This window comes from Acipenser ruthenus, chromosome 20 (genome assembly GCF_902713425.1).
Source record: "Acipenser ruthenus chromosome 20, fAciRut3.2 maternal haplotype, whole genome shotgun sequence".
Classification (NCBI taxonomy): Eukaryota; Metazoa; Chordata; class Actinopteri; order Acipenseriformes; family Acipenseridae; genus Acipenser; species Acipenser ruthenus.
The window spans coordinates 21,352,983-21,368,549 of record NC_081208.1 but is presented as its reverse complement, the minus strand read 5'-3'; the positions used below and the strand labels follow the sequence as shown (position 1 = coordinate 21,368,549).

At 41.2% G+C, this 15,567-nt stretch overlaps 1 protein-coding gene across 1 annotated transcript; it reads right to left on the bottom strand.

The window, feature by feature from the left end:
* Positions 1 to 6,007: 6,007 nt before the first annotated feature.
* LOC117425444 (fibulin-7-like) lies at positions 6,008 to 12,661 on the bottom strand. Its single transcript, XM_034042392.3, has 8 exons — positions 11,950 to 12,661; positions 10,165 to 10,321; positions 9,756 to 9,926; positions 9,182 to 9,307; positions 8,688 to 8,813; positions 8,143 to 8,280; positions 7,463 to 7,601; positions 6,008 to 7,253 (listed from the first exon to the last, which is right to left on the bottom strand). Exons 1-8 carry the CDS (start codon positions 12,013 to 12,015, stop codon positions 6,893 to 6,895), a joined length of 1,284 nt encoding a protein of 427 aa, XP_033898283.1. The 5' UTR covers positions 12,016 to 12,661; the 3' UTR covers positions 6,008 to 6,892.
* Between the last annotated feature and the right edge of the window lie 2,906 nt (positions 12,662 to 15,567).

The following is a 15,567-nucleotide window of genomic DNA, read 5'->3' as shown; positions in this document are numbered from 1 at the left end:
TGAAACTATACTGGTCCCCCTGCATAGGTACGTAGAAAGTGAATGTTTTATCCTTGGTCCAAATTCAAATACCTGCACAGCATGGAAACTAAAAATCAAATCGAATCTCAAGTATCACTCGCGTTTGCGCTGAAACATATTACAGGGACAGACACAGAGTACAGGAATGAGTTTACTGTAAACATTCTACCCTTCAGACCTCGTTCTGTACATGTTTGGTGTGCTGGGGATTTTGAGTTTTGTGTAATTATAATTGGTTTGGTACAAGTTTACCTCCCTCCCCCCCCCCCCCCCCCGCCCCCCGCCCCCCGCCCCCCTTGTACTTTTAAAGGATCTGCACTCCTAGAGGACGTAGGATGATTTGTTTCTGTAGCTCCAAAAGGGCCTTGTTTTTAATTTATTTAAGATTATGAGGATTGTTAGAGGAGAGAGTGGATATTCAGTAGTGCAGGAGTAACTAGGGTTACTCCTGCACTACCAGTCCCCAGCAGTAGAGGGTGCTGTGGAGTGGGAGTAGATACCGTTTTATTGCACATGTGAAATATGCGTTTGTTGAGTTTTCCTTTATGTTGGTCACCATTCTTTGGGACAATCCGGCATCAAGCACTCCCAAAGCCCTCCTCTGTTGTACACTGTATTTCTTTACATGCATTTGTTTCTTTGTGTATTTTAAAATAATAAACTTTCAAAGTGAAAATACATTTGAGCCTCCATCTTTGTGCCTTGTCTCGGCTTAACTCAACGGCTGTGATTTATGCAGCAGGAAAGGGGAAAGGACACGACTGCTGTCGCAATAGTTTTGTATTGGATGGACTGCCTTGCTAATTCTATTCTTGTGGCCATTTAGATTGAATTATAAAAAAACTGAATGATAGTGAAAATGCACATGTGCCAGCCACCACATTCACAACTGCTTAAGACACAGGAGACCTGGCAAACTGCAGGAATTCCAGAGACAAAATGCTAAGGAGATAATGCTGCAAATCCGTTTGGCAAACAAAACACTTACTGATTATTGAATGTACTCATTTTTGGAGTAGGTAGTTAATTGTTTTCGATCTGACTGTCCTGTTCATTCATCTTGCTCAGCAGTACAGTACTGTTTCTTTCTTTTTGTTTTAATTACTCAAGTGCCTTCACAACTCCCATACACTAAGACAATTTCTGCCAGTAACCTGTATCATTTTAGCATCCACACATTGAGTTTTAGTAAACAGCGGTTGTGAGCTTCTTCAGAAATCTCTTGTAATGAGATACACTCCATAATGAGACAGGAACTGCAGCTAAGCATAAAGTGTTTCAAGTTCTACCATGGTGTTCAGTGCACGGGATGAGTTGTACTGGAAATTTCAGACCTCCTGTCAGACCAGCTGTCTTTTCTTACACTTTTCCATGTAGACCACAAGGTGGCAATCCTAGGTTTACTCCTTTTGTGTGTTGCAGGTCCACAGGAATACTCTGACCAGTAGGACATGGCACCGACCTTTATTATTTATTTATTTTATTCCCTGGCTGGCATGCAAGCCTGATACATTTCTGAGTGTTTTTTTTTTTTTTTTGTGCCTGGCTGCTTTATTTTGTGTGGACTGCCCTGGACACCGCAAAGCTATACCGCGGTCTGCCCTTGCAGCTTGATAAGGACAAGGACCCCTTTGTGCCAGACCCCCGGAACTGTACCACACTGGGATTTGGCTATTGCCAGGGTACTTCACAGTTTCAAGCTCCTTTTTATTTTCAATTTTTCTTGCCGCTATGCTATACATTTAATTTCTGTGCTACAGGTATAAGTACTGTACCTTAGCTGAGCCTGACACTCACAGGATTGGCTGTGGAGCATTTCTGTTTATCTTAGGTTCTCAGTAGCTAATTGAGTAGTTACAGCACTTGTGCCAGAGTGCAATGTTGGCCATTTTGGGTTACTTCTCATGTATTGCTCTGTTAAGAATATTTTGAAAAGCTACAAAAGTAAACTTGTTTTGTTTTTGACCCATGCATTATTTTCATATAAATGATAAATATGAGGGGAAAAGAAAGCTTTGGTCGTTCCCAAGTACGTTTTTTTTTTTTCTTTAATTTAATAAAATAAATCATTTTTAACAGTGAGGTCTTTGTCAAACTTCTCACTCCTTTTCAAGAAAACACAACATGCCAAACACAAATCAAAACATACTGCCGAGAAAAAAAACCCTTTCACGAAACCTTAACACATGTGTTTTTAAATGACTCGTTTTTAAAGAAGGCTTTGACCAATTCTCTTAAGGACCAGTCTGCACTTTTAAAATGTGGTGTTGATGTTGACTTTTCAACAGAGCAAGTGGTGATAGACAGTCATTTCGTGGGGAGTAGGTGCTGCTTTGTGAGCTTAGCCCTGGCAGGGGGGTTTCACTCGGAATGGCTCCGGAATGAGTTGGCAGGAGCGACTGGCTTTGTTCTGTGGCGGCCCTGGTGTTTGTGACCGGACTTCCTGGCTTCCTCTCTAAAGAAACTAGCCTCACTCAGGAATGCCATTGTCTGAAATCACTGAGAAAGATTTCTCCAAAAAGCATGCCTCTCTCAATAGGGAATGCCCCTCTCATCCTGCCAACACGCAGCACCCCAGTCTGAGAACGCATCCCCCTGCCTGTGATTGTCTATTGATTGGTTTACATTGTCTGGTGTAATTCCTGGTAACTAATTGATGAGTTTTTAATTGAAGCAAGTGCAAATTTAAAGATGATTGTAACAATATAAAACCAGCAAAAAACAACTCGGGTACAGGAAGGAACCATTTCAATTATGATTTTAGCTGAAAGAAGCTAACTTACTTGCCAGCCAAGGTCTCCTACGTTGTCATTGGCTGCGAATTAAACCCAGGCTATTCATTATTTGCTTCAATCAAAACATAGCCTTGTTGGGTGCACCGTTCTATTTTTAATCTGTGCAGCTTTTCTTTAGGCCGCCCCCATGTGACGTGTTTCCACGGTGACCCCAGTCACTGACATAGGACTGCACTGTCCCATTCAGAACACGCTTCCCCACGTCCTCTTATCCTGAGTCGATGCCTGAACAAAAGGGGTCTCTCCACCCACTCCCCCTGTCTGCTATTGTCCCACGCTCCTGAGTCAGTGTGGCTGGCTGCCTGTGACTCACATTCCAGATCCGGCCTCCTGTGAGAGTGTCATTGTGGTGACGGCAGTGAGGTCACGAGAGGTCATGGGGGATAATGTGTTGTGAGACTTGGTGGGGTGATATGCCATCTACGCAACTGTTGTCAAAAATATGTAAAAACAAAAACAAAAAAAAAGGGATAAATGACTACTTTTGGATTTACATAAATGTCACATATTTTGTTCAAGAACAGTGCCACTTCACATATATCAATTGTATTCATCTACGCTCCTGCATCTCGCATGTCTTGAAAAATGTACCCATTTTATTATCTCCAGTTCTTTGCTGTTAGGCAGTAAACTGTAGTGTTGTGGGCAAAAGTACCCCCTTCTTTTGAGCTTCTAGTTTCCACATCTCAATTCAATTATCAGTGTCTAGTTCAGAAGCCCAGGACTGGTTGGCAGGAAGGGGGTGGATAAAGTCTTATTGCAGCGATGTGTCTCACTGTAGTCATTATTCTTCACCATTTCCGAGAATCGGTATAAAATTCAGTAAATAAATAATCATAGATGTGTAGTATGAGTTCTTCAGACTCCAGTACTGTCAATGTGATGGCTGGTTTGAATCCGGTATTGAGCTTGCCAACACAGAAACCTAGAGGAAAGAGCTATTCCATGCTGAATTCTGAATCGAGGGTCTGTTTCTACTACTGAATTGCTCCTCTGTTAAAAGAGCAGAAGTGAATGAAGGCTTGGAATGTAATGCTAGTCCCCTCTGTTACATAACACTGAGAAATTGAATTACAGTCAACCTGCTTAATGATCCTCCTTTTTATGTCACCCTTATTGTTGCCACACTGAAAATATTTGTCAGTGAGGACAAGGTCTTGATAATATTATCAAACATTCCCATTTATCAGCTATACACCTAATCGCACCCCATGAAAACAAAGCTTACACGCAAACATTTCTATAGGATATAGAAGAGTTCTAACTAATAATACAGAACAAAGCAATGTGGTATGTTTAATTATTAAATGTGTTGTGCATGTATAATATAGTCGACTACTGAACGAAAATGTTATTTGTGAACACTAGTGTGATCAACACAATATCAGTCCCTACAGTAGTACTATGTTTTGAATTCCACAGCAAAACATTTGTTGTCAACACCCGTCAATGCTTATTTGCCTAGGTTGTGTACTTTTTGTTAATATATTTTCTCAGTCCCTGTGAAGTGATATACTTAAAGTAATTACCAGAATACGACTGTGGAACTAATTTGGCCTTCACCTTGAGGCAGCCTCATTGTGTGTCGTTACTAAAAATAAATGCTAGGGGCCGCTACAAGTGCGCCTTTTCAGCTCTGCTGAACAGAGAATGGAGCATGTTTCATTGAGGTGCAGGGTAACAGCAACAGAAAGCTAAGAATGGAGAGTTTTAGTGTTCATTGTTAGTGTACAAAGTGACAATGCTGGGAAGCTAAGAACAGAATGCTTTGAAATACCACAAGAATACTGGGCAAGCAGAACCATAAACAGACCACAGGATTAGCAAGATATGGAAATACGTTGTTGACCAGTTTTTAGAAGTTGTTGAAAAAGGATATTTTTGATATTTAGTAAGCTTGATAAATCAGGAGCAGAAACAATAAAAGAGAATGGCAGAGCCCTTACAAAAGTTTCCCATAGTAAAAGCATAGTCAAGTGTAATAAAGCATGGGAAAGCATTGGTGAGAATTAGCAAAGTATGGTAAAGCATATGGCGAACCATGATGAACTATGTTAATGCATTGTATAACCATGGGAAAAGCATGGTACAACTGTAAAAATACTGTGTTAAACTTTCATATGGGAGAACGCACATAATAGGATAATAAACTGGTAATATTCCAAAAATGCAGTTTCCCCAAGCAACGCAGATTACATGTAAACTGTGCTTGTCCCTCAGATGGAGGGAGGAGCAGATGAGCATTTCCATGGAGATTTTCTTCAGCTCTATGGAAACAGGAAGACAGAGGGTGGGGGGGGACCGGTATGGAAAGTGAAGCCGGTCCATGCTGTATAGCTGGTGATTGATGTACAGTGTTGTGGGTGCCCACAGAGAAAAAGCTAAATTACATTTAGTCATAATAGCAGTATGATGCATTACTGTAATCATCTGCAATACAACATTTTGAAACATGTGCTTTGCCATGCTGTTTTTCACTTTTAATTTCAATCATTTTCTACGTGGGAACCCAAAACATAGTTAAATTCAGATAGCTATTATTGTTACTCTATAATTGTGCAGTATTTCACTTTCATCAGTGGTCTGACGGGCCAACTTAGTTTTATGGACGAGTTTCCTGAACTGGGGGTTGGGTGCTTCCGAATGACAGGTGTTGTTTGCTTAATCTGTCTGCTCTTTGGATAGACCGACAGACAGAGGGCTTCAGTCTCCAGCGCTGTCAGCCTCCACATTTCACAGACCCTTCTTATGTTTAATTTTGCTGCTGAGCATTTCCAGATATCTTATTTTTTTCTGTTTTATTTTTTATTGCTTGCTTAAAAGTTTGTGTTCAGCAAATAGGAATGAATAAAGGATCCCGTCTGAGAGCTGTCTGAATCTCCTGGGCAACGAGGTGTCAAGGAGGTGAAACATTTCACTCTGATTCGCGAAAAGAACCTGCAAAACAAAACCCTGTCCGCGATACTGTGCCGTTCTGGCAGAGCACAGCAACACACTTAGCTGCTGTCTGAAGGGGGGGAGCAAGCTGGTTGACTCTGCTTGAACCAAGGACCAGTGCTCAGTTCAGGAGGAGTGTGTTTCAGTGCTGATGTCTTCTCCATGTCATGTTCTACAACAAAATACAGCAATTCCTTTAACTGTAAACAAATCAGTTTGGACCTGCAAAGTCTATAACAGCATAATGCAGCATGTATCATAAAAAAGAAGCTTTATTAATAACAATACCAGCACATCAGAGAATGCAACACGCCTCAGGAAAGCAAGCTTGGGCAGGTATTTGTTTACTGTTTCAATAATAATAGTGGGCCCTAGATGGCGCAGGGGACTGTTCTAGCCATCCATGCTTGGGTTCCTGCTCAGTTCTGATCAATTTTCAGCAGGATTTCAGCCACTGAAAACGAGTCTATATCACAACTGAATGGCATGTAGGTGTGCCATTCATAAACAAACAACTCAAGACAATTACATGAAACACTGTAACATGTCATTCTTTGCCACAAAGGCATTTAGTACAACCACCTTTTTCATTAGCTTCTGGCATGTAAGTGGGTTCCTAATGTTGTGTTCAGATAAAATTAGTTAATGAAGTTTTTACTGTACTTTATAATATTGCTAAAAGGCACACACGATTATACATAAGTAGGTCATGCTGACACATGAATAAATGCCCCTTATAGCTAAAGATTGTTTTTTAGCAGTCTTCAGGAATGGCATTCAAGGATAAGATCTAGGTGGGTTCCTAATGGGGTTTTAATTTATTTTATCTCTGTTGCTCTTCAGTAAATAGCCTTGTGGACTTTATCAATAAGCACATGCACCTAATAGTAATAGTACAATAACACTGTTCTCATTTTTTAGTTGTACATCTACAAATAAAAGCAAATAAAAATTCAGTATTTCCCCGAAGTGAGGGGATAAGTTGTCTTCCCTTGCCATCTCTCTGTCTGCCAGCTTGCTTGTGTTGACAACTGTATTATGAAGATTGCACTCCACCAACTCCTTACCCGTTGAGAGCAGCGTTTGCTTGCTGTAAGATTGATTACATATTTAGATCAAGGTGTCTCTCGTGGGGAAGCCTAGAAGTCGTACTGTGAAATGAAGACGGTCACCTTGGAGATGAACCTAGCCAGGACCGTCCTCTTCTCCAGTTCGGTCATCTCAAGCTCGGCCTCCAGCACAGCGGGCCCCAGGACAGGGCTGACCAGGACCAGCTCCCCGGTGAGCCGGTCCGAGCGTTGGACACTGAAGTGACCGCGGCCCCGCCCCCCCAGCAGCCCGAAACGCAGGCTGTCCCCGTGCACGCGGGCCGCAGACATGCGGAAGAGCACGCGGGGCACTGTCAGGTTGGACACCAGAGACAGGTAGCTGAAGGAGATGGAGGAGGCAGCCTGGGCGCAAGCTTTGTTGTCCACTGGACAGGGGTTCCGCTCGCAGCGCCTGCCAATGAGAGCAGAGCAACCGGTCACACGCATGACATTGGGATCTAGTCATTAAACCAGGATTTAAGCCACTACTTCCTGTGCAGTAGGTGACATGATCACTGGAGGGTATGTGATCTACTGCATAAAAAAGGATATATGGCATACATTTAAAATTTACACCAAGTATAAAGTGTATTGGAAGGATGTTGGGGTATGCAGACTCACAGCAGGGAGGTTTTGACGTAGCTGGTGTTCTGTCGTGCTCTGGGACAGTCTGGTCGCACGCACTGAAAGCCTCCGAACGTGTTCACACACAGCTCATCACGGCTGCAGTTGTGCTGGCGGCTTGCACACTCGTCCAAATCTGCAGGGAATGTATCAGAGTTCTTTAGGAACAGATTACAGGCTAGTGCCTCTCCCTCCAGCAGAGATAACAGAAGCCAAGCAATGCAGTCTCTCAAACTCAGCTGGTGTAATAACCTTACCATTCTTTAGGGTCCACAGCTGAACTGCAACCACTCTACAATCTGCAGAATTGAATACAATCTCCCTGAATTTAATAACCAGACATTGGGCACAGTGTAAGGTGATTAGCACTTTTAACCTGGAGAATGAAATTATTTCCTCCCCTTCAACCAATAACTGACATGTTTTGCTCCACACTGCTCTGGTGAAATGACCTGGAAAGTGCAAGTGTAACATGTTTCCTGAAAGTAAGGCATACAAACGGAGAGCTTTTATTAGCCTACATGAAAACTGCACATGTGAGACCTACACAGCAATCTGAAGTGCACAACAGGTAAGATTTGTGGAATTATATATATATATATATTGCTATACCAATGGCATCTCAAAATGTGAAAATGTAACCACTGTGATGCCATTCTACGTGCCTCGTGGCTCACCTTTGCAGTTGCGCTGGTCGCCGCGCAGGCTGTATCCCGGGGGGCAGGTACAGCGGTAGGAGCCGGGGGTGTTGACACAGGCATGTGCACAAAGGCGGGGCAGCCTTCCCGAGTAATAGAGTTCACACTCATCGAGATCTGAAACACAGACACAGTCTCACACCCTGAACCCAGGGCTGGAGTCACACTTGACTCTAGTTACAGAACTATTCTCTATTCATACATAACTCTATTCAAACAGTACTCTATTCATACAGAGTGCTTTATTATCCAACATGATTCAGTTAAATTGCGCAGGATACCCAGCTGCAGTCCACACCAAATCACCCAAACAAAGGTCATCCTTGAGATTTGCTTGCAGAACTGTGAGGGGGGAGCTCTCCTGGCACCCTGGCAGACTTGTGCTAATTGTCTGTACCTTTCTTGAGCACTAAAGTGAAATACTATTTTCCCTTTTAAGAACAAAAAATATGAAAAGGGAAAAGATATTTGAGCAAAATGAGTGTCTAAAGTGAAATGGACTCTCTAGTGAGAGTGACACTCACCCTGGCAGCGGCTGTTGTCTCTGCCTGCGATCTGGAAGCCTTCGTCGCAGGTGCACTGAGTGGATCCCTGCATGTTGGCACAGTGAGGCTGTCGGCTGAAGGAGGAGTTGGTCTGGCTTGTCCAATCTGTGGATAAGAGGGAGCATAGGAAGAGGGTGTAAACTAGACGTGATTGGATTACAGATTTCTAATGATCAGAATAGTATCTGCAGTGGTTATAGTAAATTGCTAAATAAAAAAAAATTAAAATCCTCAAAATTTTGTAAGTAGTTTTCTAGATATAAGTAAACACCCCATGCTTCATATTAACATGAGAATGAAAGGTTTCCCCCATACATTCCCAGATTATGTCCTTGCCAAGTTTAATCACAATTAGCTCCACCCCAGATATGCATTCCTGTGGGGGATACTTACTACATCAAATGGTCATGCTGCTTTACCCCATATTAAGCGCTATTTTTTGTTCCCTATCCTTTCTTCAGTGATGTACTTACAGGAGTACACCGAGTTCTGACAGTAAGTCCCGGACCAGCCTCTGGCACACATGCAGGCAAAGCGGTTCACATCATCCACACAGGTGCCTCCATTCAGACAAGGGGACTTTGCACACTCATTTATATCTGCAGGAAATAAAAACATAAAACACGAAAAGCAAATAGGTAACACTGAATGTTTTTCTATTGTGGTGTGATGAGCATGGATAAGGAGGTTCACCAACAAAGCCCATACAAAGTCTAATTACATTTCTTTTTCACAAGAAAGTTGTCACCATAATTATAAGTTTGTGGTAAAGAATCTGTATGCTTAATATGATGTACCTAGAGTTAGATGGACGAACAACAGATGTACGATGGCCTACTGTACAATCTGTGCTGTACTCAATCTGTACTCTAGGATAACGAATAACAGATACAGTACATAAGGTAATTTCCATACATAATGGTTGGATTTGAAGATGAGATGCATTGTAACCATTTTCCATTAGAGGGCTTGTTATTTATAGCTGAAACTATTTTAAAATAGTGCTACGTAATAAATGAAATACGCTTTTACAGCCCCTTGACTCACTCCTGCAGAAGGGCTGCTGGCCACTCCAGCTGTGGGATTCCTGACAGACTCTGGTCTCGGACCCTACCAGTTCAAACCCTTTCTCACACAGGAAGTGCACCTCGTGTCCCACCGCTGAGATGCTCCCCAGCTTCCTGCCATTGTTTGGGACCTCCAGCTTGGGGCAGGTCTCTGTGGAGAAAAACACACGGCATGGGGAATTCACGGGGTAGATGGGATTGGACCTAACTCTCCTCATCTCTTGGGCTGGGAAACATACCCCATTCCTAGGACTGAAGTTCAGATCTCCGAGCTTGGGAACTCATTGAGCCTCCAGGCTGCCTGGGATATCATTTTGGGCTGAGCCCCTAATGCTGAGGGTCCTCCTGTTAGATGTATGTCTGATTGTGTAGTGACTCCTGTAACTCACCATTTAGCTTGCTGACCTGCCTGGTAATGGTGTTCTGCAGCAGACTGATCTTCTTCTTCATGGTGCGCAGGCTCTGCAGGTAGGAGGCCTCTTGACCTGACAGCAGCTTCTGGATCTGATGGAGGGAGCTCAGCGCCTGCCTCTTACTGAGACAGTCCTGTAACACAACACAAGAGGGAACGTGTGTTACAGATGATCTAAAATGGCAATTCAATTATTATGCGTATTCCACAGCAGTAACATTTTCATATTTCGACATACCAATGACATCACATAATTTAGACCACTGGTGGCCAAGCCAGGTCCTGGAGTCTTTTAGTGACTTTTCTTCAAAGAAAATTGATGCGTTTGAGCATGCTCAAAGATCTTGTTGTCATGCTTAAAGTTAAATAGGATCCAATTTCTTTGGTTGTGAAAAAACACCTTAACTAATTTGATAATTCGGGACCCTGTCCTAGTGTGAAAACTGTATAGGAGCTGAACAGAATCAGTAAATTACAAGTGGCATTTGAACGGGTGCCCTTGTCCCAATGAGCTTTGCTCTGGAGCCATCAGTATGCAACAAAGCTCTGAGGGCGTTGGTTTAGTCTCCTGGATTACTAAGGGGGAGGGGAGTCTTATTTACTCAAAAAGAACAACCAACTGCATCTTGGTGAGCTGATGCCCAGAAAAATGTGGTAATCTGTTTTTTATTCTCCCTTGCGTTAATCTGAAAAACAAACTGATCTGGTGTTTAATTAGCTCCCCTTAAAAAAGAGGGGGTCTGTTCAAGTTTTTTTTTTTAATTCTGCCAATCTGTCAGCCTGCCAGCGCAGCAGCACAGAGGGCATGTTGAAAGTTGTTCCTGATTAACAGGCTGTTAAAATTCCTTCCATATTTTCACAGATTGACAGGAAAAATCTACCCTTTTCAGTGCTATGACGAAAAGGGCCTTTTCATTGTAGATGAGCAGACTTGCAAACTTTGAAAGAGTTTTTAAATCTTCTGACAATCAGGGAAGCTGGGAGGTTTAGAGGCCCAACATCTGTCTTGAAAGAGAAGATCTGGAATACAGCTCAGGTGATGCTCTGGGTATAGGGACCTAGCCATTTAAGGCATATTGAACTATTATTCAAAATAGATTTCAACCCCAGACCCTCAATAAGGTTGTTACTGACTTTCTATTTCTTTGTATTATCTGTCTTGTTTCAGTGGTAGTAGGCACATATCATCCAACATTAAATCAACAAAGGTCTCTTTCTCCAAATACACATTCACTACAGGCACAGACACTAGAATGTTTCTGTTTGTGAACTTCTAATGAACACTAAGTTATTTATGTAATAGTGGCACAACACATACTAACAGCAATCTGGGTCTGGATGGAGTAGTTTGCTAACTGAACACGAGGGTGCTACTATTTGTGTCGCTAATGTCGTCAATTTGTACAAAAATTCCGATGGCCGCGCTGCCGTCGATCAGCTGTTACTTCAATATGGAATGGAGGGCATAAAGGAGGGCCTACAAAATATGAGAGCCTAAGGCCTTATTAGCCTATGGGTTAATCCGGCCCTGTGCCCACTATGTCTGGCACAGGTAGCATGGGGGTAATGCAATACCTGGAGACCAACATTAACGGCTGCTCGACTTGGTTATAAATACAAACAGATCTTTTTTTTTTTTTTTTTGGAACAGACAACATACAAAGTATTTTCAAATGTGTTTATGGACTAGAAGTTTATTATGAATTCGCATACTGGCCTTTAACATTATGACCAGGCTCTCTGGTAAGACTCGGGTACTTACCTGTGCAGTAGAAGTGGTGACTTGGGGCAGGTAAAGAATCCATATGAGAAGAAACTGACATTCCATTTTTTATAATCCACGCGGACACCGATGCTTCAAGGAAAGGTGTAAGTTGGGTTTTTTCCTCACTTGTGACTCTTGTTTCGTTTAAGTAAATTATTCTTTTTCACAGCTGATTTATCGTCCAAAACAAGTTAAAAGTGAGACTAAAATAGCTCAAACACCTTGAAGCTGAGCTTTAAGTGCCTCTATTAAACTTCTTTTTATTTTTTTTTTGGAATGCACATGCAAAATATTTCCCTCATAAAAGCAACCCCGGTGTGATATTTTAAAGTCTTGAAAAAAAAATCCCACACATACTCTACGCAGACCTTTCGAGAAGAATATACATATAATATTTGAAACGGCTGCACATTTTTAACACCCCCAAAAAACGGGCAAAAATTGCTGTATAGTACACCTCTTCTTTTTTTAAATGTGTGTTTTTTTCAGCTAGTATATATTAGCATTACTAGTTGTATGCTAATATATATTTTTAAGTCGTTGTCAAATGAAGTTCTATCATCCCCTTTCTGTGTGAAAAAACATCCAGTTTGACATTTGAGAAAGAAGAGCGTGCCGTGTCGTATGTGTTTGTCCTTGGTGCTGAAGAGAATGATGCTGTTGCCCTCGCTGTGCCTCGCTGTGCTCTGGGACAGAACGCTGACTGCCAGGCAGGACTGCTCCTCTTACCCGCCTGACGAGGGTAGCGGTACCAGGGAGAGGCGGGCTTGGGTACCAGCCAGGAGTGCGCCAAAATAGTGCGGTTAATTCAAATCTCTCTTCAACTCTTCAAAGCTGTCACCCTGCCCAACAATACCCCATTGGGTTCAGATACTGGACATATTTTAACACCCTGTCGTCTGCATTGTTTTCTTAATAATATACACATCTCTCCATTGCTTGATAAAGTCTCGCTCTATTTTAGGTTGAAAGACACCCTGTCCTACTCAATTAATAGAAATAATTTAAAATGAAACATATTATTATTATTATTATTATTATTATTATTATTATTATTATTATTATTATTATTATTATTATTATTATTATTTATTTCTTAGCAGACGTCCTTATCCAGGGCGACTTACAATTGTTACAAGATTTCACATTATACAGATATCACATAAAGTTTAAATGGGGCATGGTGGGTCTGTGTAATTGAGAGCATGAAAACACAGAACCTGTTTTCATGTTTGCTAAATTACAGAATGTTGGTGTATTTGTACTGGGTGTGACTGGGTTTGTGGGTCTCCACTCGAGTATTTATAGACAGAAGGCTCTAGTAGGGGTTTTCTATAAGCTCTGGAACTTCACTGTGCACAAGTGAACTCGGATGGTTTTTATTTGAGGTTTAAATTCAACTTTGATGTGGGTTGATCTGTTATGGATCATCAAAACTCTCCCTTTGAGGAACAAAGCTGACAAAATAGTTGTATACATTTTCTCCACCATGAACATCCATTCATCATATAGGTCTCAAATGTGCACTTTTGAAAGGAACATGTGTTTCAGCAAACATGATTTTGAAACATCTGGTACCCCACAAGGTGAAAAAAAAAATCTCTGATTGAAAGCTATGGTTTTACAGTCGTGCACTTCCTCGGTATTTTTAACGTTCAAACCTACAAGTGCTGACCTAGGGCCATGGTAGTGACTTCGGCCAAGTTACAAAAACGGGATCAGACAAATAAAGATGATATAACTACCAAAGGGACTAGGTTACAAAATACAAAATTAAACGAGAAACAATTGGGACAAACTTGTTCTCCGATTTCCTCACTAGGTTAAGCCTTTTGTAAACTGTATATTATCAGAAAGCAGACCTTGTTTAGTTTATCTGTATTCCTCAATGGTAGATTTTGTTTTTGAACATAAGCTTCCTCCCCCATCAGCTGGTCAAACAGTCTAGCTCCTGCTGTGTTTGCTGCAGTAGGAGGTTGTAATTGAGATCTTTAAGCTCGGTTTTAGCTCAAAGAAAGAGAAAAAAAAATCATATATAAAATGTTTTGGATGTGTTTTGTTTATTTGACTGTTTGTTTATTTAAACAGTACAGATGTGGTGTTATTTTGTGATACGCGTTAAAAAGTGGCACAGACGCTTGTGCATTTGGGGTCTGCTTCGTTGGATCTTTCACTCTTTTGTTAGAATGTTTACAGGCTTGTTTGAGTTTTTTTTCTATTCGCTTGCTTTTGCATTTATGAATTCAAAACATCGTGTTTGTTTGCTTATGTATAAAAAGAGTATACATGTGTTACTGTGGAAGCCGTCAACACAAATGTTTGTTGCAATGAGCTGACTTGGAAAAATACTGTAATGCGTGCGCCTCTGTACTGTTAATAGGTTAGCTCTGCCCCCTGCAGGTTAATGATGTTGGTGGACTGGTATCTCGTTAAAAAAAAAAAAAAAAACAAGGCTTTGACTTTTATTAAAACAATACTATTCCACAATGAAGTTTATGTATGTACTGAAATACAAATAAATGTGACCGGGTCTATTTTGCATAGCAGTCTGAATCGAGTACAGGAATGCTGTAGTTCTTGCCATTATATCAGGGTACGTTTTTTCTCGTTCTTTTCATGTTTTTACAAATATGGGTACACAATATTTATTTTTAAAAAGTGTGAGATATTGAAATGTAGCATCGTAGCAATCTCGTCTAACGCAGGCAGGCGCATCACACAGAGCGAGGAAATCCACACACAGGCAGAGGGCGGGCGCAAACCCGGCTCCACTTGCACTAACGCTGTACAAGAGATATGGCGTCTTTGCAAGGAGAATATATCCGGCTTATGTCTTTGTGTGTGATTACGTCACCTACCAGCACTGCTGCTGCCTTCCCCTGTGCAAGCTACAGTATTATAGTAAAACACGCTATTGTATGAGCAATGACAGTAGAGCCATAGCTGTCTTGGGGATATGAAGTGGGATGAAAGTGCATTACAAATTTTGCCACCTCTAAGACTGTACAATCTGACGAAGACGCGCACATGAAATGTAATTTGTTATAAGAACAATAGGGAGCGCTGTTTAGGTTGTAGTAATAATTACGTGGTATCTTTTTGGTTGGGAAAGTTGCAATGACAGAATGTGATGATTTAATGTTTATATAACACAGTAGGTACAAACAAATAAACTCGGTGCCCCCTTAACAACATCTAGTTACAATGTAGCCATCTTTTCTGAAGATTATGAAATTTTGTATCTGGAATCTCATACTATAAACTACTGCTAAAGTAGAAGCAAATGCTGAGAATTTAATCTAAAAAGTTTGTACTTTTTATACACTGAACAGTGTCTGTACTTTGAAGATTAAAATTGAACTCCCTAATAAACATCTTATTCTCAAGTGTTGAAATTGAAAACTTTCAAATCTTGTGAGCCAACAACAAAGGCAAGGAGGATCTGCCAATATTTACCTCTTTACTACTGTTTTGTAACGTATATATACGTGAAAACAGTTTGGCGGGAGAACAGATAATTTTCACTGTTTGCGTTATAGATACAGATCCCCATACAAATACTTTATTCACAGCACGTAAATTAAACTGTATAAGTGCAGCGGAAATGAAAACACC